General features: G+C 43.8%; 1 protein-coding gene across 1 annotated transcript; it reads left to right on the top strand.

The window, feature by feature from the left end:
- The first annotated feature begins 1025 nt into the window (after positions 1-1025).
- Positions 1026-24011, top strand: LOC119929787 (protein bicaudal D homolog 2-like). Its single transcript, XM_038748068.1, has 8 exons — positions 1026-1301; positions 2022-2234; positions 5858-6010; positions 8248-8670; positions 15819-16805; positions 19994-20145; positions 21821-22018; positions 22655-24011. Coding segments are annotated over exons 1-8 (2331 nt in total). The 5' UTR covers positions 1026-1097; the 3' UTR covers positions 22656-24011.
- Positions 24012-25175: the final 1164 nt, after the last annotated feature.

A 25175-nucleotide genomic window follows, 5' to 3' on the forward strand; every position in this document is an offset into this window, starting at 1 on the left:
GAGAGTTTGAGTACCACTGTGCACACCACGAATAAATTGGTTTGCAGAGGTTTGTTTGTTTTCATGATACTGTTAAATGCTTATTAGGTGCCAGGCACTGTACTAACCTCAGGGATAATAATAATAATGGCATTTATTAAGTGCTTACTATGTGCAAAGCACTGTTCTAAGCACAAGCTAAGCAGGTTGGACATAGTCCCTGTCCTACATGGGGCTCACAGTATTTGGTCCCATTTTACAGATGAGACAATTGAGGCACAGAGAAATTAAGTGATTTGCAGAGGGTCACACAGCAGAGAAGCGGCAGAGCCGGGATTAGAACCCAAGTCCCTTTGACTCTCCGGCCTGTGCCTTCTCCACTAGACCATGCTGCTTCTCAAGTTTCTCCGTCTTCCTCTAGACTGTAAGCTCATCATTGGGCAGGGAAGGTATCTTCCAATTCCGTTGTATTTTTCCAAACACTTAGTACAGCGCTTTGCACATAGCTTACCACCGATGGATGGATTGATTGAAGGCACAGGACCAAAGCTTATCCATCTGGGAAGAAGACTTTGGGTTTTTCAGTCGCCAACTTTGTTCGTTATCTCTTAAAAAGTAGATAGGACCGTAGATAGAAACCCACGAAGCGCGTGGGTTCAGCTTTCTCAAAGTGCAGTCTACCGTTTCTTAGAATGTAGGTTGGCCGGAACTAATTCTTACGATCACAGTTTAGTTTCCTGACTGGATAGCCTCAGGGACTTTCCTAGCTTGCCCTTTCCACTGTGTTTGATGTAGCTGCCTCGGTTGGTTGGGCAACAGACTTTCAGAGGGGAAGATTTTTTTTTGATGTCCAATTGTTGCTGCTTGGGAACTTGATTTTAGGACTGGCCGTTTTCCCAGCCTCTCTCTGATACTTTTAAAAACGACATTTAGTCACCTCGAACTATGTTTTTAACCTTGCTTGTGAGTAAATTCAGGATTTTCAGTAATGCTTTTGGCTTGGTTTTTTTTTTAAAAAAAAGCTGTTCTTTCCTTTACCTTTCAAGGATTTGGCCCACGGCATCATGTCAAGTCTTCACTGATGTTACCTTCAAAAGTAATACTCCAGAAAGGTCCCAATGGATCAAGAAAAGGTCGTGGTCCTGTTGAGGGCTGAAGTGGAACGCCTGTCGACGGAGCTTCAGGAGACGACTCAAGAAAAGGTCCAAGCTGCTAAGTATGGGCTGGTGGTGCTGGAGGAAAACGCGGACCTCAAACGGAGATGTGGAGATCTGGAGCTAGAGCTAGAATCGCAGAGACTGGAGCTGAAGCACGTTAAAGAGGTAAAATGGGGCAGTCGTTAGAGAGTTTTGGACAACTTGTTAAGTCATCTGTGACGTGGCCGTGTCTGTGTCTATGTGAATAAACATTCTTGGGAAGATATTACAAGGTACTCCTTTGTTCGTTCATTCATTCATTCAATCATATTTATTAAGCACTTACTGTGTGCAGAGCACTGTACTAAGCGCTTGGGATGTCCAAGTTGGCAACATATAGAGACGGTCCCTACCCAACAGTAGGTTCACAGTCTAGAATGGGGAGACAGACAACAAAACAAAACATATTAACAAGATAAAATAAGTAGAATAAATATGTACAAATAAAATAAATAATTAGAGTAATAAATATGTACAAACATATATACATATATACAGGTGCTGTGGGGAGGGGAAGGAGGTACGGCTGGGGGGGATGTTCCTGCCTATTTAGGTCATCACTTTCACTCCCTGGCCTCTTCCACTAAAATTCTCAAACTATTTAGTCACCCATTTTTTGTTCTTTAAATTATCGGTTTAAAATATTGATTCTGTTTTCCATAACTTTTGAGAATAAAAATGAACACTTGCTCCCTTCTGATCACCAGAAAGTATATTGTAGTTGCGGCAGGGGGATAGCTACCTGTGATTATAACTTTGCTCATTTGACAGTACTGCTGTAAATATTGTTCTCCAGACACTTCTCCGTGCTGCCCCTGAAGTGGTTGTTTTCTGCCTACATTTTAGGCATTAGCCGAGTCTTACAGTAATCATAAACGGGCCACAGCTGATGGGGAAAGCCGGGAGGAGTGCTTACTTCAGGAGACAGCTTCCAAAGAAGCCAAGCTGACAGAGAAAATTGAGGATTTACAGACTGACATTAAACAGCTGAGAGCCCACCTGAGTAGTACCTCTGCAGAAAATGACCGCCTCAGTGCCATAATCCAGGATCTTAAAAAGGTGGGTGTCTGGCTCTCAAGTGGAAAATGGTAGGGGGTGGTTCTGTGGGTGGCTTATGTGTCTGTTTATTGTTGTACTCTTCCTACTGCGTAGTACAGTGCTGTACACACAATAAGCGCTCAAATATGATTGAGTGATTTGGGTCAGTTTACCTCCCTGTAAACAGTTCCTGATTATCTCATATTCTGTTTTTAACCTCTCAGACCTCAGTGGGTTAATTTTAAAAGCACAGGTAAACTTCCACCGTTATTACAACTATTGATTGCGATTTTTTTCTGCCCTAGACTGTAAGCTCTTTGTGGGCAGGGAATGTCACTGTTAATTGTTGTACTTTCCCAAGCACTTAGTACAGTGCTCTGCACACAGTAAGTGCTCAATAACTACGAGTGAATGAATGATTGAATGATATCTGAAGTGGGACGTGCCATGGCCTTTTTTGTAACCCAAATTGTCACCTGTCTCCCTGCCTCACCTCCCCTTTGATTGAGTGTGAGCTAGTTCTGTGACAAAATCATGCACAGAAAAAGGTGTCCACTCCACAGGGCCAACTGTCCACAAAGCTTTTCCATTTAAACACCCAGACCTCAGACAAGACCGGAGGGTTTCCAATCAGGAAACTGGGAGACGAACTGTTTGCTGCCCCTATATCGGTGCTGAGCGGCTGTGTCACAACAGAGATTCAGCACATAACCAAACAAGCCCTTTAGAAACAGTGTCTCTAGACTGTAAGCTCCTTGAGGACAGGGGACATGTCTACTACCAACTGCGTTATATGGTACTCTCCCAAGCACACAGTCAACACTCAAATTCGATTGATTCCTGGTTTTTAACCATCCGAACCAGAGGATTTCTGTCGTGTTAGTTCTTTGAAGCTTGTCTCTTCTCAGTCTTCACCTCCCCAAAAGTCCATGGCCCCTTTCAATTCCATGCTCAAAATGAAAAGCTTGTGTACGGAACTACCCTTTGAAAATATCTTTTAAAAACAAAATTATTTGTAGTTCCTAATACTGGCAGTATTGTGTAACATGCTAGTGATAAAATGTTTGGGATCGTTTTCTCATTTATTATTTAACAGGGTAGTAAGTGGATGCTGCTAGCATTTGTATACACTGGCGTAGAAAAAGGCAGTTCTTTTCATGTCGGTGCATTTCAAGGACTTCCAATCTAGTTTGAGAATGTAAAGGACATCAGAATTGTAGGGAGGGGGTGAATCAATTGGTAACAGTCTCGAAGGAAGTTGGAGGATTTAGTTGTTGGCCTGAATTTTAATGGAGCGAATGACTCTTCTTTGCTCTTTAAGGATTCATTGAGGTAAATTACCAAACATATCACAAATAACTTGTTTTTTCTAGTTGAGTATATTAATATTATGGCCTTGTGACCTTCTCCAAAAATAGTTTTCAATTTATAATAATAATAATACTTGAGCACTTATTGTGTGCCAAACACCATACTAAGCACTCGGTAGGTACAAGATAATCAGAATGGACGCAGCCTTTGTCTCACATGGGGCTCACGGTCTGAGTAGGAGGGCCGTAGGATTTAATCCCCATTTTGCAGTTGAGGAAACTGACGCACAAAAGTGACTTGCCCAAGGTCACACCTCAGACAAGTGGACCAAATCCTAGAAGATTAAGGACTCTGTGAAATGACACGAGGCGACAACAGAGGAGAGGTAGAATGGAAAGGTCGTGGGAGAGCTGACCGGAGAAAGCCGGGCCATGGTATTGTGAGGGAGAAGAGCAGGAAGGCTAGAGAAACACTTGGCCTTTTTACCTAGCTGGGGAAAAACCTAGCCTCCCTTGGGGCAGAGAAAGGGAGGGCAAAATGGGATGGGGAAGAACCACGTTAGCCTCCTTTCGATAAAATTGGCTTCTGATATTAGCAAGTGAAACAGCTGCCTCAATGTACTGTCAGGCAGGGGGGCAAGAGGCAGCAGTTGAAAATCTTCCCAAGACATAGAGGGACACCCAATAACTCTGGACCAAGCAGTGGAGGTCAGGAGCCCCCTCCTTGTCCCGCCTGCCCCCGATCACCAGAGAAAGACTTGGAGCAGCGTGGCCTATGGGAAAGACCAGGGGCCCAAGAGTCAGAGGACCTGAGTTCTACTCCTGGCTCTGCCACTTGCCTGCTGGGTGAGACCTTGGGCAAGTCATTTCACTTCTCTCTGCCTCAGTTTCCTCATCTGTAAAATGGGGATTCAGTACCTGTTCTCGCCCCTACTTGGACTGTGAGCCCCATGTGGGATAGGGACTGTGTCCAACCTAATTAACTTGGATCGGATCCAGGTCTTTGAACAGTGCTTGACACATCGTAAGTACTTAACAAATACCATTCATTCATTCAGTCGTATTTAGTGAGCGCTTACTGTGTGCAGAGCACTGTGCTAAGCACTTGGGAAGTACAAGTTGGCAACATATAGAGACGGTCCCTACCCAACAACAGGCTCACAGACTAGAAGGGGGAGACAGACAACAAAACATGCGGACAGGTGTCAGGTCGTCAGAACAAACACAATTATTACCACAATTACTTCACGCCGCATAACAGTTATGTGTGGAACTACAGACGGGTAACCAAATTTTTCCCCTCCCCAGGGATTGCCAAATGTCTGGAGCCAGTCCGGCTCTTTAGTCCACTCTCCTCTTTGGCGTTTTAGCACCTTCTCTGAGCGGGCAGTAGAACAGATCTCTTTTTGTCAAACCCCTGACACGGGGAAAACTTTCTGACAACAACTCCACATCCTTGCTGTATCCAAACAAGAGACCTAGCCCGAACCGGTTCTGTTCCCTGTAAATAGGGAACGTGGATGCTATACTTGAAAAAATATAGACCTGTGTACTTGAGCAAGGTAACTTTAGCCACTTTTTCTTCTAAATATTCCCAACTACAGTGTTGGGAAGGAAATAGGGCTTTATCCAGGCAAAAATCCCAAGTTCAGGGGAGCCTCGTAGTGCGGTGAAGTTGTTGCAATAAGAGAGAGGATATTTACTGATAGGTGCTGTATAGCTGAAGAAGGAGAAATATTCAAGCCTGATTGTTCCAGTTAAAGTCACAGCTGGGTGTAGAAGTGCATCGTTTGCCAAGAACCCGAGGAGACAAAAGGCCAAAACTAAAATGACACCACCGGAATAATCAATTGTCTTCACTAGAGTTATGTTCAGAGATGACATTTTGGGGGGGCATGTCGTGCCTAATACCCAATCTACCTTGATGCTTAATAAATATGAATTACATAGATTAAAAAACCAGGAATGCAAACTGACCTGGGCTCTTTGGGTGTCCTTGTTTTTGTAAGGCTTATGTGGTTGTGATCCAGCCCGTTAGCATCTACCTGTCAGGAGAAAGATTATCTTGTATTCCAACATGATTGTCTTGTGCCTGGCACATAATAAGCACTTAAATACCATTAAAAAAAAAAGATGGGGGCAGGACAAACAATCACCTCCCTGAAAGGCCAAGAATTTATGCAAAAAGCGAAACAGATATCACTCGTACTATTTCTTACACAAAACCCTTTGAGTACTTATATACATGTATATTAAAGGAGAACTTTCTTGGGGAAAAAATGGAGAAGCTGTGAAATGCCCATTTAAATGTCCATTTACGATTTTTCTCCCCAGGAATGCAAGGGCATAGAGACTGAAAAAGCTCAATTGAAAGATGAGGTCAAACAGTACAAGGTCAGAGAAAATCGGCAGCTGCAGGACTGCACAGAACTGGAGGAAGAAAATATCTCCTTACAGAAGCAGGTTTCCACTTTGAAAGAGAACCAGGTATTTTGGCCTCCCTGGCATTTTATGCCACTCCACTCTATCGATCTGTGTCCAAAAGAAAGTTGATCCCTCCTTTTATAGAGTCATAGGGTGCCTTTTGGCAAGTGTTGAATGTAAAGCCGCCTCCGACTTGGACTGCAGATTCTGTGAACCAAAGAGTTTGCCCTGAAAGAGTGACCTACCTAGTGGTCTCAAGGGATAGACCCTTTGAGGTTGCATGTAAAACACTGTCAAGAGCTGATCTTAAGGGCTGCAAATTGTGCGGTTCTCCAGAAGAGCCCATTTCAAGACCCTGTGTGTTGAGGGGGACCCTGTTTCTCCCCACCTGAGCTTGAATCGCTCTGCCTGGATTCCCAGAACTAATGTCTGAGGGCAGAGGGAGGGGTTAAGAAGCAGAACTACTTCACTTGCCTGACCCAGAGTAATAATCATCATCATCATCAATCGTATTTATTGAGCTCTTACTATGTGCAGAGCACTGTACTAAGCGCTTGGGAAGTACAAATTGGCAACATATAGAGACAGTAATAATGATAATATTATTATGGTACTTAAGTGCTTGCTATGTGCCAAGCACTGTTCTAAGCGCTGGAGAAAGCACAAGATAATCAGGTTGGACACAGTCCCCGTCTCACCGGGGACTCAGTCTTAATTCCCATTTTACAGATGATGTAACTGAGGTACCGAGAAATTAAGTGACTTGCCCAAGGTCACACAGCAAGCACGTGGCAAAGCCCCATACCAAGTTGAACTGAGGGGACTTGCTCAGGGCCACCAAATGTCTATCACTCTCTTCATTCCCCCAGCTCGACTATAAGCTCCCGGAGGATGAGACATTGGATGTACCTCCTCTGTCGTACTCTCCCAAGAGCACAGTGAGTGCTTAGTAAAACACAGCTCTGAGAGTCAGAGGACCTGGGTACTAATCCCAGCTCTGCCACGTGACTGCTGTGTGACCTTGGGCAAGTCACTTAACTTGCCTGGATCGCAGTTTCCTCAGCTGTAAAATGAGGATTCGATACCTTTTCATCCTCCTACTTAGACCATGAGCCCCATAAGCAACAGGGACTGGGTCCAACCTGATTAACTTGTATCTACACCAGCTTTTCGAACAGTGATTGACACATCTAATGAGCGCTTAACGAATACCAGAGTAGTATCATAACTGTCATCATCATTAGATAATAGATAATAATTGTCATCATTAGAGAAGCCGCGTGGCTTAGTGGAAAGAGCACGGGCTTTGGAGTCAGAGTTCATGGGTTCAAATCCCAGCTCCGCCAACTGTCAGCTGTGTGACTTTGGGAAAGTCACTTCTCTGGGTCAACAGTTACCTCATCTGTAAAATGTGGATTGACTGTGAGCACCCTGTGGGACAACCTGATCACCTTGTAACCTCCCCAGTGCTTAGAACAGTGCTTTGCACATAGTAAGCACTTAATAAATGCCATTTTTATTATTATTATTATTATCATCATCATGGACCTCTCCTGGCCAGAACAAGATTAATAGTACTCTGCTTTCTGTCCATTTCCATATGGCACTTCATTCATTCATTCATTCAATCGTATTGAGCGCTTACTGTGTGCAAAGCAGTGTACTAAGCGCCTGGGAAGTACAAGTCGGCAACATATAGAAACGGTCCCTACCCAACAGCGGGCTCACGGTCTAGAAGGGGGAGACAGACAACAAAACAAAACATGTAGACAGGTGTCGAAACCGTCAGAATAAATACAATTGTAGCTATAGGCACTTGACTACATGATGCGAGTATAGATAGGGCAGCAGAGGAATGGAGACGTGGATGATCAATCAGATCTGAGGCCCTACTGAGAGCTCACCTCCTCCGGGAGGCCTTCCCAGACTGAGCCCCTTCCTTCCTCTCCCCCTCGTCCCCCTCTCCATCCCCCCATCTTACCTCCTTCCCTTCCCCACAGCACCTGTATATATGTATATATGTTTGTACATATTTATTACTCTATTTTACTTGTACATATCTATTCTATTTATTTTACTTCGTTAGTATGTTTAGTTTTGTTCTCTGTCTCCCCCTTTTAGACTGTGAGCCCACTGCTGGGTAGGGACTGTTTCTATATGTTGCCAACTTGTACTTCCCAAGCGCTTAGTCCAGTGCTCTGCACACAGTAAGCGCTCAGTAAATACGACTGATTGATGATGATGATCTCTGCCTTGAGAAAATAAATCTGTTTAAGGACTATTCGTTGCTTTCATGTCAGGTCGAATTTGAATGCCTAAAACATGAACTGAAGAGAAGAGAGGAAGAATTTGAAGTACTCAATGGTCAACTGGACGAAATGGCTCGACTGAAGGAAATTTCTGAGCAGCAGCTGGAGGAGGCCCTAGAATCCCTCAAGAGTGAGCGGGAACAGAAGAACGAATTGCGCAAAGAGCTGTCTGGCTATGGTAACTATGGTTCCCTCAGGAACCTGCAAGTGAACCTGGAGGAACTGAATCAGGGTGATGAAGACGAACTGGACAGTGGATACGCCAACGGTGGCTTCAGTAAACTTCTTGGGGAGAACATGGAGTCCACCCCCGGGGCCAGGAACAGCCTGCCACCTGAACCTGGTTTAGTGAGTGATCTGTTCAGTGAGCTCAGTTTTACAGAGATTCAGAAACTGAAGCAACAGCTCCTCCAGGTATGATTAGGTTTCTTACTTTTTGTTGTTTCGTTTGTCACGGTGTCTTTTAAGCACTTACTACATGCCAGGAACTGTATTAAGCGCTGGGGTGGAGACAGGCTAATCAGGTTTGGACACAGTTCCCATCCCACTTGGGGTTCACAGGCTTAATCCCTGTTTTACAGATGAGGTAACTGAGGCACAGACAAGTAAGTGACTTGCCCAAGGTCACATAACAGACAAGCGGCAGAGCTGGGATTACAGCCCAGATCCTCTGATTCCCAGGCCTGGGCTCTTTCCGCTAGGCCATGCTGGAGAAGCTATTGTGGATGTCAGAAAGACAGCTGATTTTATCAGATGATAATAATAATAATAATGGCATTTATTAAGCACTTACTATGTGCAAAGCACTGTTCTAAGCGCTGGGGAGTTTACAAGGTGATCAGGTTGTCCCATGTGGGGCTCACAGTCTTCATCCCCATTTTACAGATGAGGGAACTGAGGCTCAGAGAAGTGAAGTGACTCGCCCAGAGTCACCCAGCTGACAAGTGGCGGAGCCGGGATTTGAACCCATGACCTCCGACTCCAAAGCCCGGGCTCTTTCCACGGAGCCACGCTAAAAGACCTTCAAGTTTTGTTTGAGCAGAAAATGGCTGAGTACTTTTCAGGGTTAGCGTGAGAGCCGTTATATTTCTAAACTTCAAAAAGGCTGTGTAGTGGAGGAGCAAACTCTCTTAATCCTGTGGATGACATGGAAGGGTATTCTGGTGGTTTCACCAGTTTAAAGGATTGCCTCAAACAGAAAAGAGATCTAAAGACTTCTTAAACCCGTAGCTGGTTAATCATAAGAAAAGAACTGTAGATGGATAAGCTCTTCTGAGTTTCCTGTTTAGTCGTGCAGCTTTGCGTACAGGCACACCCATACACACAAAACCCAGCTCCAGCCACTTAAGGCAAGCTAGCTGAGAAATGGCAGCTGCCCTCCAAAAGTTTTCCTGGATGATATGTGTGAATTTGTGAGACAAATATGCTGGAAGTCTTAGCTATTTCTCCCAAAATAGCCTTTGCTGAAATCATCCATATAAATTTAGCACATCACCAAATAAGCTAACAAGAGAACACCTTACCTTCTTGGGCCTAGAACAGTAGACTTCAGGCGGGATTGCAGTCTGCTCCAGTGTGAAACAAGCTGTCCTCTGTTTTAATCTCGTGGCACTTAAAGGTTATTGGTGAATTCTTAATGATTTTAAAATTCGTTTTGTTCAGAACTTACCCAGTTTTTATTTTCTTTGACATCTCACCGCAGCCCTGTGAGGCGGTAAGATGGCAAAAATTATTTTCCTCACTTTTCAGTTGGAGGAAAAGGGGGAAAGGGTGGGGAAGAGCATTTTCCCCCTAATGCCAAAGGAAACTAATGACCTAGGAAATCAATTTGAATCTCTCAAGTAATTGCCACTTTCTTCTGAAGGCTCATTTGGTCAATCGGTTAATCTTTATGAACCGTTAGCTGCCCTATAAAATGATCAAAATCACACTTGTTGAGTGGGTTTTGTGGGGGGTTTTGTTTGTTTGTTTGCTTTATCCGCTATTCACTAGAAAGCAGCACGGAGCTGGGAGTCAGGAGCCCCAGGTTCCAATCCTAACTCTGCCGCTGTCCTGCTTGTGACATTGGGCAAATCACTTATCCTCATCTTTCAGAGGAGAAAATTGAGGCCCCGAGTGATCGACAAATTGCGTGTCCCATATGGGAGGGGATGTGTCTGATCTCATAGTCTTGCATTTACTCCATGTTCATCTCAAAGAAAATAGTTGCCATGATAATAATGATAATTATTAGTATTTACTGATAGTACTACTGAACTAGTAGAAGTTTCCAGTAGTGGAAATAGGAGGGGTTATGGTCTAAAGAAACCTACTCCAACGAATATAAGCTAAATTGGCGGACGTCCTGATTTCTTAACAGTTGATTGGGAAAGATCATCTTTTTAGAAAAATATTCAAGGTCAAGGTAGGGGAATAGTAATAATAATACTAGTAGGAATTGTGTTTATTAAGTGTATACTGTGTACATAGCCCTGGATTAAGTATTGGTAAGGAAGTACATGGATGATATTTGGATACAATCCCTGGCCAGTTTCTGTATCTGAGATTTTTGTAATAAAGATGAAAGACTCTTTGTTTATCATAAAGGGGCTTTAGACCCTCCCTCTCCATCCCCTTTCTCTTATCGTGACCTCATCTCATTTCTCCTGTGGAACGCTGTGCTTCATTGGATTCAATTTCAGCATTTTTCTTTTCCCTTTTTAGTTCTTCTAAGAATGGCCATGTGCCCTTTTCTACTTCTCTCCAACTTCATTACTGTGGTTGCTCATCCTTTCAGAGAATAAGAATTTTGTGTTGTAGAGGCATAATTAGTTGCTGTAGAGATCTAGGTCATGAACAGTTGGGTCGTGGACTGAAAAGGAACAGATCCTGTTTTCATGCAGACATAATTAACTGTAAAGAACAAAGTGGGAAAAGTTAGAAATTATGATAGCAGTGCAGTAGGACTTGGATACAGGATAGTTTCTTATTGCTAATAGGTAACTTTAAAAAATAGAGATTTTTACTAGGTTTTTGACCCACTCCATTAGTGTTTACTTTGAAAAATGTGAACTCAAGTCTTCTGTAGATCTCTCTCTCTCTCTCCATCTCTCTCTCCCTTTCTCTCTCTCGCTCTCCATAACTCTTCCCCATGTTTGTTTTCTGAAACAGTGATTTTAGTGGCACTAATTCAAAGGGTAAGAAAGAAGATGATGTTGCCTGTCTTTGGGGACTGAATAATTCTTGTGCCACTGTCATTTACCTTGTTGTTTAATAATCAGGTCCTGAATATTAGGCCTGTACAGAGAATGACCACATCTGTTCTTGAATTTGCAGAAGATTCATCTTTGAATATTTGCATGATAAACTTTATCCTTGGTTCTTTATAACAGGCTCAGAAATTCCCATTGTAGGAAAGCATTATGATGTCTTGTGACAGGACCTGGAGATTTCCATTTGGCATTTGGTGGTAGTTCGTTTATGAAGCGACTTTTCTGTTTAAACAGAAGAAAATGCTTTTCTCTTGTTATAAATGAAAAGTTTCTTTGTCTCCGATATGGTCATCACGTGCAGCTGGCCACACCTCTCCCGGTGCTGTTTTATTTGCCATCAGGGTGCTTAGAAAGGGCTATGTGTAACTACTACTTGGCTAAAAAGGACTGGTATATTTTTACAAAATATAGTTTTCGGTCTTCCCCTACAGTGGAACTCCCATGAGCTGAAAAGGGGAAGCACTAGTAGAGTATCTTGATTCGTTTTGGTGCTAATGACTCTTCACAACAGGAAATGACTAAAAATATTCTTAAAATGCCACATCCTGACTCTTGAGCAGCTACTCACCTCACACCTGCAGAGACTGTTAATTGTTGGCTTTTGAAACCCAGGTAGCAGTGTTTTTAAACTTCGCTGATTTCTTTTGGGAAAGCTCTAGCTCCTTCTTGAACTCAGTGAATTTCTGTGGACGTTTGGGTGTGCCGTAGTTTGTTGAAACTGCTGTTATTTTTTTTTCAGTGACAAACTTTAGAGTGAAACCGACTATAGTCAATAATGTGCTTCGTTTCTTCTCCCCACCCTCCCAACCACCACCTACCCTGCTTTGAGAGAGCAGAAATGAAATGTGAAATAATATAGCTTTGTGATGTGAATTTATCCTGGGAATCTTGAAAATCTTGAGAATCTTCTAGTCCACCAAATTTTTCCTAGCCCCACCCCTGGATTAATTTTAATAATGACAGACGAAACCGCTACACCCCTCCCTTCTCTCAGCATATTTGGAGAATGTGAACTAGGAATTGGCATATTTAAAATATGTAATAGTATTCTCCTTTTACTGTAAATATTAATTAGTAAAAACAGAACAAGACCCAATCCTCAAAGAATTCTGTAGAAGAAGCAGTGTGGTCTAGTGGAAAGAGCACAGGTTGGGAGTCAGAGGGCCTGGATTCTAATCCTGGCTCTGCCACTAGCCTCCTGTGTGACCTTGGGTAAGTCCCTCAACTTCTCTGGGCCTCGATTACCTCACTTGTAAAATGGGGATTTAATCCTGCCCCCTCCTACATAAACTGTGAGCCCCACGTGGGAAAGGGACTGTGCATCCATCCTGATTTACTTGTACCTATCTCAGAGATACTTACAGAACAAGTGCTTATTATTATTACCATCGTTACTATCATTATTATTTAATCAGGTTAATGTGGTAGCTTGGGAGGATATTGATATCGGGTAAAGACAAAAACAACTTCTTATCAATCAATCAATCAATCGTAGTTATTGAGCACTTACTGTGTGCAGAGCACTGTACTAAGCGCTTGGGAAGTACAAGTTGGCAACATATAGAGACAGTCCCTACCCAACAGTGGGCTCACAGTCTAAAAGGGGGAGACAGAGGTCAGGTCCTATCAGGTCCCTAGGGCATGTGGACTCCTGCTTACCTTACAGTTTCTTTATCCTATTAATCTTTTTTTAATCCCCATTGCCAGAAATTTAAGAACAGTTCTCATGGAATATGGGGGTTGGGTTCCCCCAAAAAAGCACATTCAGGAAAGCTCGTGGTATAGTATTCACCCCTGAACTGCGGGCCATATGTGAGAAAGTCTTCCTTCTGGCACCAGATCTCCCTGTTTTCGGAGAGATGTGAATTACGGAGAGAAATGTCCCCCAATTTCTCAGCAGCCTTCTATCCAAAGTGTGTAATGGAAACACGTATCAGAGTACTATCAGTTCTTCTGCCACGGAAGTACACACTCAGTTGTCCCGTTGCACGGGTTTGGGCTAGGGAACAATGGCAGAATTCAGGACGTTTCTTCTGACAATGTCCAGCTGTCTGGATTCAGTGAGACTTGGTGCCAGGAGAAAACTGTTGCGGGTGTCACTCCCCGGGACAGTTCTACAAAGCAAGTTTTCCTAATCTGGGGTTCTTTGAGAATGTAACTCCCCATTCATAGGAGGACTAACTGTTCTGTTCTGGTTTAGCAAGGAGCCCGTAAAAGGAAGAAAAAATATCGGTCCTAGGCTGGAGTTTAAAAGCATTACTGAAGACCAGACTGCTGCTTAAAAGTTTGTCTTTGCTCTGTAATTTGTTCTTTGCTTTGTAGATTTATAACTACTCTTAACTTTAGCACTCCCTTCTTTGAACCACGGAAGTATAGCATTTCTATGTAAACTTTATTTCAGTGGACACAGAGAGCCAGATATTGGGTAAGCTGCATCCTGGCGAACAGATTTTTGTGGTTAAAAATCAGGCTTTAGTACAAACAGATTGGAGACATTTAGAGTAACGGGAATAATTTAAATTAAAACCGGCTGCTGCCATTTCCTAGATTATGCCTTTGCTAAATGGCAGTTTAAAAGATAGCTTTTGAAGTAAACGAAGGGCGGGGTTGGGGTTGGGGTTGGGGTTTTTTTTTTTGGTTTTTTTTTTTTGGTTGGTTGGTTTTTTCTTTCCACTGGGCCTTCGACCCAGAGCTCTTCTTTTTTTGAACGTGAAGGAGCAGAGAAGTTGATAACTGCCACTAGTGCAGCTGGGCTCTCAGCCTTCCCCAAGCTGTGTTTCTGGATGAGGGAAAGCAGGGGAGGATCACGATAGGTTGGGGGTGGGCTCCTCCTTCAGCTCTCACCCCTGAAAACCCAAGATTGGAGTAAAATGGAAATGTCAGTCCACAGCCCTGACATTGGATGTGGTTGGGGTGCTTCTCGCCATCAGATTCATCATCACTGACACTAGATCAGAGAAATAATGCTGGTGATAATCCGGGAAGAAGGAAAAGAAGAGCACATCCCAAATATTATTGGGTCTCTTATACAAGATGGCAGAACTCTCTGAGCCTATTTGAGAAGGCAAGACTGGTGACCAGCCAGGTGGGCTGTCAGAGCCATCATTTGGACCATCCAGTCCTGCCTTGGGTTTGAAGTATTCCCTCCCAGATGACCGAGGTTCAATAGGTCACACCGTGGTGTAATCTGAAGTGCCAAACCAGGGTAACAAGTAATGAACCTGAGTCTCTCGGCACTGAAAATAACTCTGGGCAGGGTTTGGGCTGTTGAAAAAGAGCCCTCGTTTTCTCCGGCAACAGAAGTCTGTTTAGTGCATTATCGCTGCTTACGTTTCGAAAGTAGAGGTTTTCAGCCGCCAGTGGAATAGAGGATGGGAACTCAGAAGCAGGAGATGAGGCATGTGGCTTAGCTGTGATACTTCTGTGTACCTAGAGAGAGGTAGAGAGATCCCTGAATGAAGGGAAAGGGAATACGTGACTGGGACATGATGAGTAGTGGCAGGATAGCCAAGTGGCTAGAACACAGGCCTGGGAATCAGAAGGTCATGGTGCCTAATCCTGGCTCCGCCACTTGTCTTCTCTGTGACCTTGGGCAAGTCACATGCCTTCTCTGTGCCTCAACTACCTCATCTGTGAAAATGGGAATTGAGACTGTGAGCCCCATGAGGGACAGAGATTGTGTCCAACCCTTTTTGCTTGTATTCCATCCCAGCGCTTATTAAAGTGCCTGCACATAGAGCTTAACAAATACCACAATTATTATTATTATTATCATCATCAACGGTGGTATTGAGCGCTTACTATGTGTGTAGCACTGTACTAAGCATTCAGGAGGGTACACTTCCAGTGAAGCCTTGAGGCCACAGGGGGATAGTTTCTAGAGAGACAAAAGCTTTTGCACTCAATGTTCCCTTGGTGAGTGACCTGAAAATTTAATGCACTGCCCCCAGACAGCCTCAATTACTATTAGGGAATACATTTCAGCTTTGGGAGAATTAGGGTTTATGTAATAACAAGGATTTTTCCCAGAAGATACGGTCTTCCAGACTTCTCATTTGCTACTCTGGTTTTCATTACCTTATCCTAAATCCGAATAGAAACGCTAATGTGGGACAGGCAGGAGAGGCATCGAAATCATGTATCTCTCTGTCTTTTTTAGATTTGTGTCTGGTTTCCATCTAGTGAACTGCATACCCAGCCTGGGAATTTAAAAAGCAATGCGGTGAATGTGAGGAGTCGCTGAGTTCAGAAAGGAAGCCTCACTACTGAGTGCTCGCAAATCCTTCACATTTCTCATCTCATGCTTTGCAGATTGATGGAGAAAAGTCGACTCTGGCGAATAATATACAAGAGTTACAGAAGCAGCTGGATGGCAGCAAGGAAGCCCTGGCGAAACAACAGGAGCAAAATAGCCACCTGCTTGAACGGCTAAAGGCTCTAGACGGGCCGTCTGAACCCAGTAAGGTGAGGTTGTCCTGTGTTCAAGAGCAGAAAGACGGGGATGATGGCCAATGGATCGAGCTGAACTCTGAGGAACTTGGGATCGGTCCCCCTAGTTCACAGATAACTCTCCTAAAGAAAGAACTGGGTGAACTTCACCAGAAATACCAGAATATTGAAGCCAAGTACAGAGAGGAGGCAGACAGCTGGCAGGCCGAGTCTCAAGAGCTGGCCGAGAAGGTGAGGTTCTACGTCAGATTGGGCAGGCAGGACCAAGAGGTCATCGCCGACCTCGAGAGCGAGCTTCGGGCCTCGAGGAAACAGACCTCGGACTTTCAGGAAAAACTCAGCCTGGCTCAGGATGAACTGGCAGCCTTTACTGAAGAGTTGGCTAACATGTATCACCACATCTGCGTGTGCAACAATTTAATTCCCAACCGGGTGATGTTGGACTACTATAAAGATGGCCACGCGACCAAAGCCTACGTGAGGAAGAGGAAATCTTCCGATCTCTTTGGGAGGACCTTGTTTTCCCCGGAGACGGGAGCTGGGGAAACGGGCAGTGGTGACCAGTCCCCTTCTTCCTCCTGTGGGTCACCTTGTGGTTCTGATTTTGGAGACAGCAACAGGGAACCCCTGAATCTGACCACTCTGACTGCCATCATTCGGGACCAGATAAAGCATCTCCAGACCGCGCTGGCAGTGTCGTGGCATCACACCTCCCGAGAGACCATCTCATCGGAGTTGGAGAAGGATAAGGATGTCCTGGTTGAGGAGATCATGAAGTTGAAGTCTTTGCTGAGCACAAAGAGAGAGCAAATCACCACCCTGAGGACTGTCTTAAAGGCAAACAAGCAGGTAAAGGCTGTAGGAGGGCGGGTGTGTGTCTGTCCTTATTGCAACCTAATTAAAATCGAGGGGACGGCCCGGCGTAGAGGATGAGCACGGGCCTGGGAATTGGAAGGTCATGGGTTCTAATGCCGGCTCCGCCACTTTTCTTGCTGCTCCCCACTCCAGTCCATCCTCTGTCTGCTTTCTGGTCACTTCTCAGGAAGTGATGAAACGATGATAACTGGACCAGCTTTTGCACGGGGTGGAACTGTATCCTTACTGTATTCATGTGGTGGTTGATTTCTGGTAATCAATCGTATTTATTGAGCGCTTACTATGTGCAGAGCACTTGGTAAGCAGCAAGATTTCACATCAGTGAGGATCAGTGGCATTCAGCGTAAGCTCCTTGTGGGCAGGGAAGGGGCCTACCTACTCAATTGTATTGGACGAGAAACAGCGTGGCCTAATGGAAGGAGCACGGGCCCGGACATCACAGGACTTGGGTTCTAAACCCTGCTGTGTCACCCTGGGCATGTCACTTAACTTCTCTGTGCCTTTGTTCTCTCGTCTGCAAAATGGGCATTCAATACCTGTTCTCCCTCCTAATTAGACTGAAAACCCCCTGTGTTGCCTGATTTTCCTGTATCTTACCCCAGTGCTTGGCACATAGTACGCACTTAACAAATATCATTATTATCATTATTATTGTTATTGTTTTGTGTGCTTTCCAGGGGTACTTTTTGTGTAGTTTGGGAGGCCGGTTAGGGATTGAACCCTAAGTGAACTGTGTCTTTTAGCGATGGATTTATGTTAAAAGACTGAAATGACTGCTTCACAACTACAGACTGCACAAATTTAAAGTGCTCACACTAATTTTCATTTCTTTAAGGTTGTGGTGCTTGAACAAAGTCATTGGAATTCTCTTAGGATTCACTATTGAATTCATTAATACCAGCAATAGCTAAGAAAAGGCAGATTATGACAGGAGCTTAGATCATATGAACCCTTACATTCCCACAGAGCTAATGATTAGAAAAATGTAAATCCGGACAGTCTTTAACGACTCAGAAAATCTTGAATTCTTTTCTATCCTCCAAGGAGCAGCTGACACCTTATTAGGGCAGTGGAGAGACTGGGGCAAATTCCTTTGTGGGAAACACGCTAGTTGGGATCCTCTAAAGTATTTACAAAGAACATTTTTCAAGAAAGAATGCTGGTCTCTTATTTTTATAAAAAGTCTTGCAACAATATTTCCTCTGTAAATGATTTTGGCAGAGGCAAAGGTAACTGAAGAAGCTAATATGTAATAAGGCTCAATTAATTCATTCAGTCTTATTTACTGAGTGCTTACTCGGTACAGAGCATTGTACTAAGTACATGGGAGAGTACTATATTACAATAAACAGACACATTCCCTGCACACAAATTTATGTCATCTTCAGTGGTATTTTTTGAGCACTTACTATGTGCAGAACACTCTACTAAAGGCTTGGGAAAGTACAGGACAATTCCCAAGAAGATGAATGATACAGACAGGTGGGGAGTGAGGTGGAAAAAAAAACTTTTTTTTTTTAATATCCTTCAGCCACTGCAACGATTTACGGAGACCTATTATATGCTCCTTGTGGGCCGGGATCATGTCTACCATCATCATCATCAATCGTATTTATTGAGCGCTTACTGTGTGCAGAGCACTGTACTAAGCGCTTGGGAAGTACAAGTTGGCAACATATAGAGACAGTCCCTACCCAACAGTGGGCTCACAGTCTACCAACTCGTATCGTACCCCCCCAAGCACGTAGTACAGTAGTTCTACACACAGTAAGTGCTCAGTAAATACCATTGATTAAAGAAGCAGCATTGCTCAGTGGAAAGAGCATGGGCTTTGGAGTCAGAGGTCATGGGTTCAAATCCCCCCTCTGCCACTTGTCAGCTGTGAGACTTTGGGCAAGTCACTTCACTTCTCTGTGCCTCAGTTACCTCATCTGTTAAATGGGGATTAAAACTGTGAGCCCCCCGTGGGACAACCTGATCACCTTGTAACTTCTCCAGCGCCTTAGAACAGTGCTTTGCACATAGTAAGCGCTTAATAAATGCAATTATTATTATTATTATATGAGTGGTCATAGTTGTTTGGGAATCAGGAGACCTCAATTCTGCTCCCAACTCTGCACGTTTCCAGGGTTAAGTCACCAGCGATGAAGGGTTTGGACTAAGGAGCCACTGAGAGGATTCGGGGAGGTGGACAGGCCTAGCAGGAATCCTGAAAGATAGCTGTAAAATGATAATGATGGTATTTATAAGGAGGGGGGTGAAGATGCCAGTGGTCATTAAGGTGGCCACCAGCAGTTTATGGCACAGTAAAAAGACTACCTCAGAGAGATGAATACAGGCATCACTTCTGGAAAAATGGCAAGCCTCTTGCCCATTCCCAGTCGCCTCCCCAGAATTGACCTGACAAGCGTGGCGCAGCGGCTAGAGCATGGGCCTAGGAGCCAGAAAGACCTGCGTTCTAATCCTGGCTCTGCCACTTATCTGCTCTGTAACCTCGGGCAAGTAATTTCACTTCTCTGAGCCTGTTACCTCATCTGTGAAATAATAATAATAATAATGATGGTGGTATTTGTTAAGCGCTTACTATGTGCAAAGCACTGTTCTAAGCGCTGGAGTAGATACAAGTTGATCAGGTTGTCCCACGTGGAACTCACAGTCTTCATCCCCATTTTACAGATGAGGGAACTGAGGCCCAGAGAAGTGAAGTGACTTGCCCAAAGTCACACAGCTGACAATTATCGGAGCTGGGATTTGAACCCATGACCTCTGACTCCAAAGCCCAGCCTCTCACTGAGCCACGCTGCTTCTATTAAGACTGTGAGTCCTACATGGGACAGGGACTGCATCCAACCTGATAACCTTATATGTACCCCAGTGCTTAGAACAGTGCTTGGCACATAGCACTTAACAGATACCATCATTATCATTAATGTTATTAAGAATAATAATAATAATAATAATAATAATGCCCTATAATCCCTTATGATTTCTGATCTAGCACATTTTGGGGGACTCCAATAATATTAAACAAATAATCGTAAGGTGCTGGGCTGCATATGCGAATCATTGGAAAAACTCCGGTAAAAAATCAGAACTTTTAAGGGTCAGTTCTTTCCGCTCAAAATGATTTCCTCTCTCCGCTTCTTCTTTCTCCTCTGAAGACTGCTGAGGTTGCGCTCTCCAATCTGAAGAGTAAGTACGAAAATGAGAAGTCTTTAGTGTCGGAAACAATGATGAAACTGAGGAATGAACTGAAGACTTTGAAAGAAGATGCTGCTACATTTTCCTCCCTAAGGACAATATTTGCCAGCAGGTAAGCATGAGTCTGGGGGCTGCCATTAGCAAAATAGATGCAGAATAGCCATTTTGAGACAGTCCCCGGAGTAAGACTGAAGGATTGGTTCTGTGGATTTTCGATGTGAGTTTGCATGCCACAAGGAATGAGAAGCAGCGTGACCTAGTAAATAGAGCTCAGGCTTGGAAGTCAGAAAGGCCTGGGTTCTAATCCTAACTCTGCCACTTGTCGTCTTTGTGACCGTGGGCAAGTCACTTAACTTTTCTGTGTCTCTCCTCTGTAAAATGAGGTGCAAGAACTGTGCCCGGCCTGATTAAATTGTAGCTACCTGAGTGCTTAGTGCAGTGCCTGGCACAAGGTAAGTGGTTAACAAATGCCATTCTAAAAAAAAAAAAGGATTTTAACAATCAATCAGTGGTATTTATTGAGCATTACTGTGTGCAGAATACTGTACTAAGCACTTGGGAGAGGACGGTGCAGTAGTATGAAGGTAAAATTGATTCTATACAAGTAATCAGCAAGAAGCAGTATCATATACTAAATACGACTGAAATATACACACAATCAGTAAAGTTCATACACTTGCCATTCATGCCTTCCTCTCTTATCCCTAACCACTTGGCAGCTGAAAAACACAGGACTAGAAGTCGAGAATTCCAGGTAATCTTGCTAGCAATATATTGGGACTTAAGGAAAATTATCTTCTTTCTTCCTCTCTTTCACTCCATCCCCATATTACTTAGGTAGATAATTTTATACTCTAGTATATCCCCTATGTATAATTTATTTTAATGACTGTCTTCCTCTGTAGACTGTAAACACTTGTGGGCAGAGATCATATCTATCAACACTGTTGTACTTTCCCAAGTGCTTAGTACAGTGCTCTGCACATAGGAAGCACTCATTAAATACTATTGATGGAATGTGGGGTGTGCTCTGTACAAGAGCTTGGGAGGTTAAATGTAGTTGGCAGCTAAGATCCCTGCCCTCAAGGACCTTACAATCTAGCTGGGGAAGACAAATATTAAAATAAATGTCAGGTAGGAGGGAGCAATAGAGTATACAATGTGTACATAAAGGGCCACAGTGGGGGTGTGGGTATCAGTGTGAGCAGCAACATGGCTTAGTGAAAAGAGCATGTGCTTGGGAGTCAGAGGACCTGGGTTCTAATCCCGGCTCTGCCACTTGTCCGCTGTGTGACCTTGGGGAAGTCACTGAACTTCTCTGTTCCTCAGTTGCTTCTTCTGCAACTGTGGGCCCTATGTGGGTCAGGGGTGGTGTCCCAACCCGATGATCGTGTATCTCTGTGCAGAGCCTGGCACACAGCACTTAACAAATATCATATTTTTAAAAAGAGGGGGGCGGTGGCTAAAGGATCAAGAAGCCACACAGCAGAGGAGTTAAACTGAACTAATCCCTTGAATCCCCAATAATTCACCTTGTTTAGAAACTTTATTTGAATTAGGAGAACACTTTCAGAATTATTAAATCCCTGTACTTGGTTTTGTGTGTTTTTTGTTTCATCTTTGGCAGCTACCAGGTCAGCTCAGTTACACTACTCTTGGCATTGTTTGTATTCCCTGAAAGGGAAGGTTACCATAGAAGGTCAGGCTGAAGAGAAATCAGGGTGTTTAAAATAACAGAAAGTGACGCTCAGCGGGGATTGCTCATTTGTGACTTTCTCCTATTCTAGATGTGACCAGTATGTCATCCAGCTGGATGAAATGCAAAGGCAGCTTGCCGCCGCGGAAGATGAGAAGAAAACGTTAAATTCTTTGCTGAGAATGGCCATCCAGCAGAAGCTAGCTTTAACCCATCGCCTGGAGACTCTGGAAAGCAACTGGACGAAGCCACTTAGCAAATCTAAGTTTAGAAACCTAAAAGTAACCTGGTACGTCATGTTGACCCAAGACGAGGGGCTGGTTTTGATGAGTGAGACAATAATCCAGGATATTAAGAGTGGGCCTCGTTTGCGAGCCTCTTGCTGTGCATCTAAATGATGCGCACACCCAAAGTGCCTTATGGTTGCCTAGAAAGAGCGTTTGTGTCTGGTTTTTATAATCCAATCCTTCCATTACTAAAATGGTGCCCTCCTTTCTTATCCTTTTTGCTTAACTAAATGCCTTATTCTTACAGTTTTCTTGCCCACTAATCACTGAATGTGACAGATTCTTGTAAATCAATCAGTGGTATTGACTGAGCGCTTACTGTGTGCAGAGCACTGTAGTAAGCACTTGGGAGAGGTCAGTACCGTAGGGTTGTTAGACACAATCCCTGCCCACAAAGAGCTTACAGTTTAGAGGCATTGAAATGGCACTGCGGATAGGGGAATAAAGTATAAGAATATATATGTAAGTGCCGTGAGGTAGATGATAGTAACGAGTTATTCTTCGGGCATTCCAACAGTCAGCAACTGTTTTACTTGAGTATAAATTCCTTCTAATGTGTGCACGTGATTTAGAGCTATAAACTCTAAGCCACGTGTTTGAAAATGCTTTCTTAATTTTAATTTTTTGTTTCCCTCCAGAAACAAGAGGCAGAGACTCAAGTTTTGTCGCCGATGCTCCTTACCAGAGAGGATCCAGGTCTGCAGAGGACTAGGTTTAGGCAGGAGGTCAAATAATTTCAGATGAATCTTGTGAATGATTGTCCAAAAATGTAGTGTTTTCTTCCCCCACCTACACAAGCGTGTTGTTTAAAGCTTAGAAAAAGTAAATCCAAAATCCTGCAAAACAGATGGACATGTTGGAAAAGGAACGCGAAAGCACTGAATCCGATACAAAATAAAATTACACTCCGCTGAAGTCATTTTACATTTACTGTCCTGCAATCCTGGTGTTGAACAAGATAGTAGAAGAAAAAAAGCAGAGTGGTGTCTGGAGAATATTTCCTAATATCCGTTAATGGTTTCAACCTGTTCTTTTTCTCAAGGCAAGCTAACCTTCCTAACGAAGAAGCCCCAAGCACATTCTTTGCCCTGACTAACTGCAGGTTTTTTTAAGTATTTAAAGTGCCTTAACTTCTTATATTTCCAAGTATACTAGTGAGTTTCAGCTACATTGGCCTATACACGGTGCTGTCTGTGTGCAGTATTGGTTGTTATGTATAGGGGATTTCCACGAAAGCACTACTGCTCTTTAAAATTTTTAAATGTGTATGTTTGTGTGTGTGTGTGTGTACATATGTAGACATATATGATCAAAACAGCATCTACCATTTTGTCATCTGAGGGGGAAAAACCCCTGAGCACAAATACAAGTAGCGGGAATACTTTCGGGGATTGTTTATAACGGAGGAAGGTGCTCTCATGTGGGCCACCGAGTCTGGCGTGTGGAATGCTTCTCCCCGAGGTGTTGCCACCTGCCTGGTTTGGTTGTTTCCAGGTAAAATCATCATCAGTCGTATTTATTGAGCGCTTACTATGTGCAGAGCACTGTACTAAGCGCTTGGGAAGCACAAATTGGCAACATATAGAGACAGTCCCTACCCAACAGTGGGTGTGAGGTGTGCAGGACACCACTACCAGCTCCGACGCGATGGCGACACACATCAAGCGACTCAAGGGGTTCGTGGTTGTCAGGAGAGACTCGCGCTAACTGCAGATTTGAGTAACAGAATGGGCTTTTTTGTCATTCTAAGGGCAAGGTTTTTTTTTTTTACCCTCAGTAAGGATAAGAAGAAGCAGCAGAAATAAGCATCAACAGGTTTTGAGGACTGCAGGAAGAGTTCCATCTGTGGGATTCTGTAGGGTTGGTGAGAAGCCGGGATGGGAGACAGTAGAGCCTAGCAGCCGGTCTGAAGTGCACACACCAAAATAAGTAGCAGCGTGGCTCAGTGAAAAGAGCCCGGGCTTTGGAGTCAGAGGTCATGGGTTCAAATCCCAGCTCCACCACTTGTCAGCTGTGTGACTTTGAGCGAGTCACTTAACTTCTCTGTGCCTCGGTTACCTCATCTGTAAAATGGAGATTAAGACTGTGAGCCCCATGTGGGACAACCTGATCACTTTGTATCCCCACAGCGCTTAGAACAGTGCTTTGCACATAGTAAGCGCTTAACAAATGCCAACATTATTATTATTATTACTATTACCTGGGGTCTAATCCCGGCTCTGCCACTTGTCTGCTGCGTGACCCCGGGCAAGTCACTTCGCTCCTCTGGGCCTCAGTTGCCTCATCTGTAAAATGGGGGTTAAGACTGGGAGCCCCCTGTGGAACAGGGACTGTGTCCAACCCAACTATCTTGTACCTATCCCAGCGCTTAGTACAGTGCCTGGCACGTAGTAAGCGCTTAACAAATACTGCCGTTATTATTATTATTACTTCTCTGTGCCTGAGTTACCTCATCTGTGAAATGGGAATTAAGACTGTGAGCCCCCCGTGGGACAACCTGATCACCTGGTAACCTCCCCAGCGCTTAGAACAGTGCTTTGCACACAGTAAGCGCCTAATAAATGCCATTATAAAATAAAAGTTGTACCTGTCCCTTCCCCCCAGAGGAAGTCAGAGCTGTAAAGTGCACAAGGTCATGGGATTGAAGAGGATGCTGATCCTCCGTCATTTTTTAAGCAAGTGTGGGAGCAAAGTCATTCCCTGAGGTGTCATTAGGGAGGGCTGGTTCACGGGAGAATATTTTTTAGAGTGGGATGGGAGACAGTAGAGCCTAGAAGCTGTTCTGAAGTGCACACACACACCAAAATAAGCGGGAAACTTAAATGTTTTAAAATGCTTTTTACTCCTTCTCCACTGATGTGAAAGTGGCAGCTGCAGAGAATGGGGCTCAAGGGCGGGCAGAACGCTACAAGTTCTCACAAAGCAATGCCTGTAACTTCTAAAGTGTAAAGGAACTGTTTAACTCGGGGAAATTTTCTCTAAAATCCGTGTCTAAATAGTGATTATTTGACTGCATAATGTACCTTGCCTTTTATTAAAATCAAAACAGCCCTCCTGCTTTTTCCTACCAATTATACAGTGTCAAAATGAAGGTGGTTATGTCTGAAAAATAGAATTTATAAATAAATTACTCTAGACTCAGATTTCCTGAGTTTTGGG

Source organism: Tachyglossus aculeatus, chromosome 6, assembly GCF_015852505.1.
Source record: "Tachyglossus aculeatus isolate mTacAcu1 chromosome 6, mTacAcu1.pri, whole genome shotgun sequence".
In the NCBI taxonomy this organism is placed as follows: domain Eukaryota; kingdom Metazoa; phylum Chordata; class Mammalia; order Monotremata; family Tachyglossidae; genus Tachyglossus; species Tachyglossus aculeatus.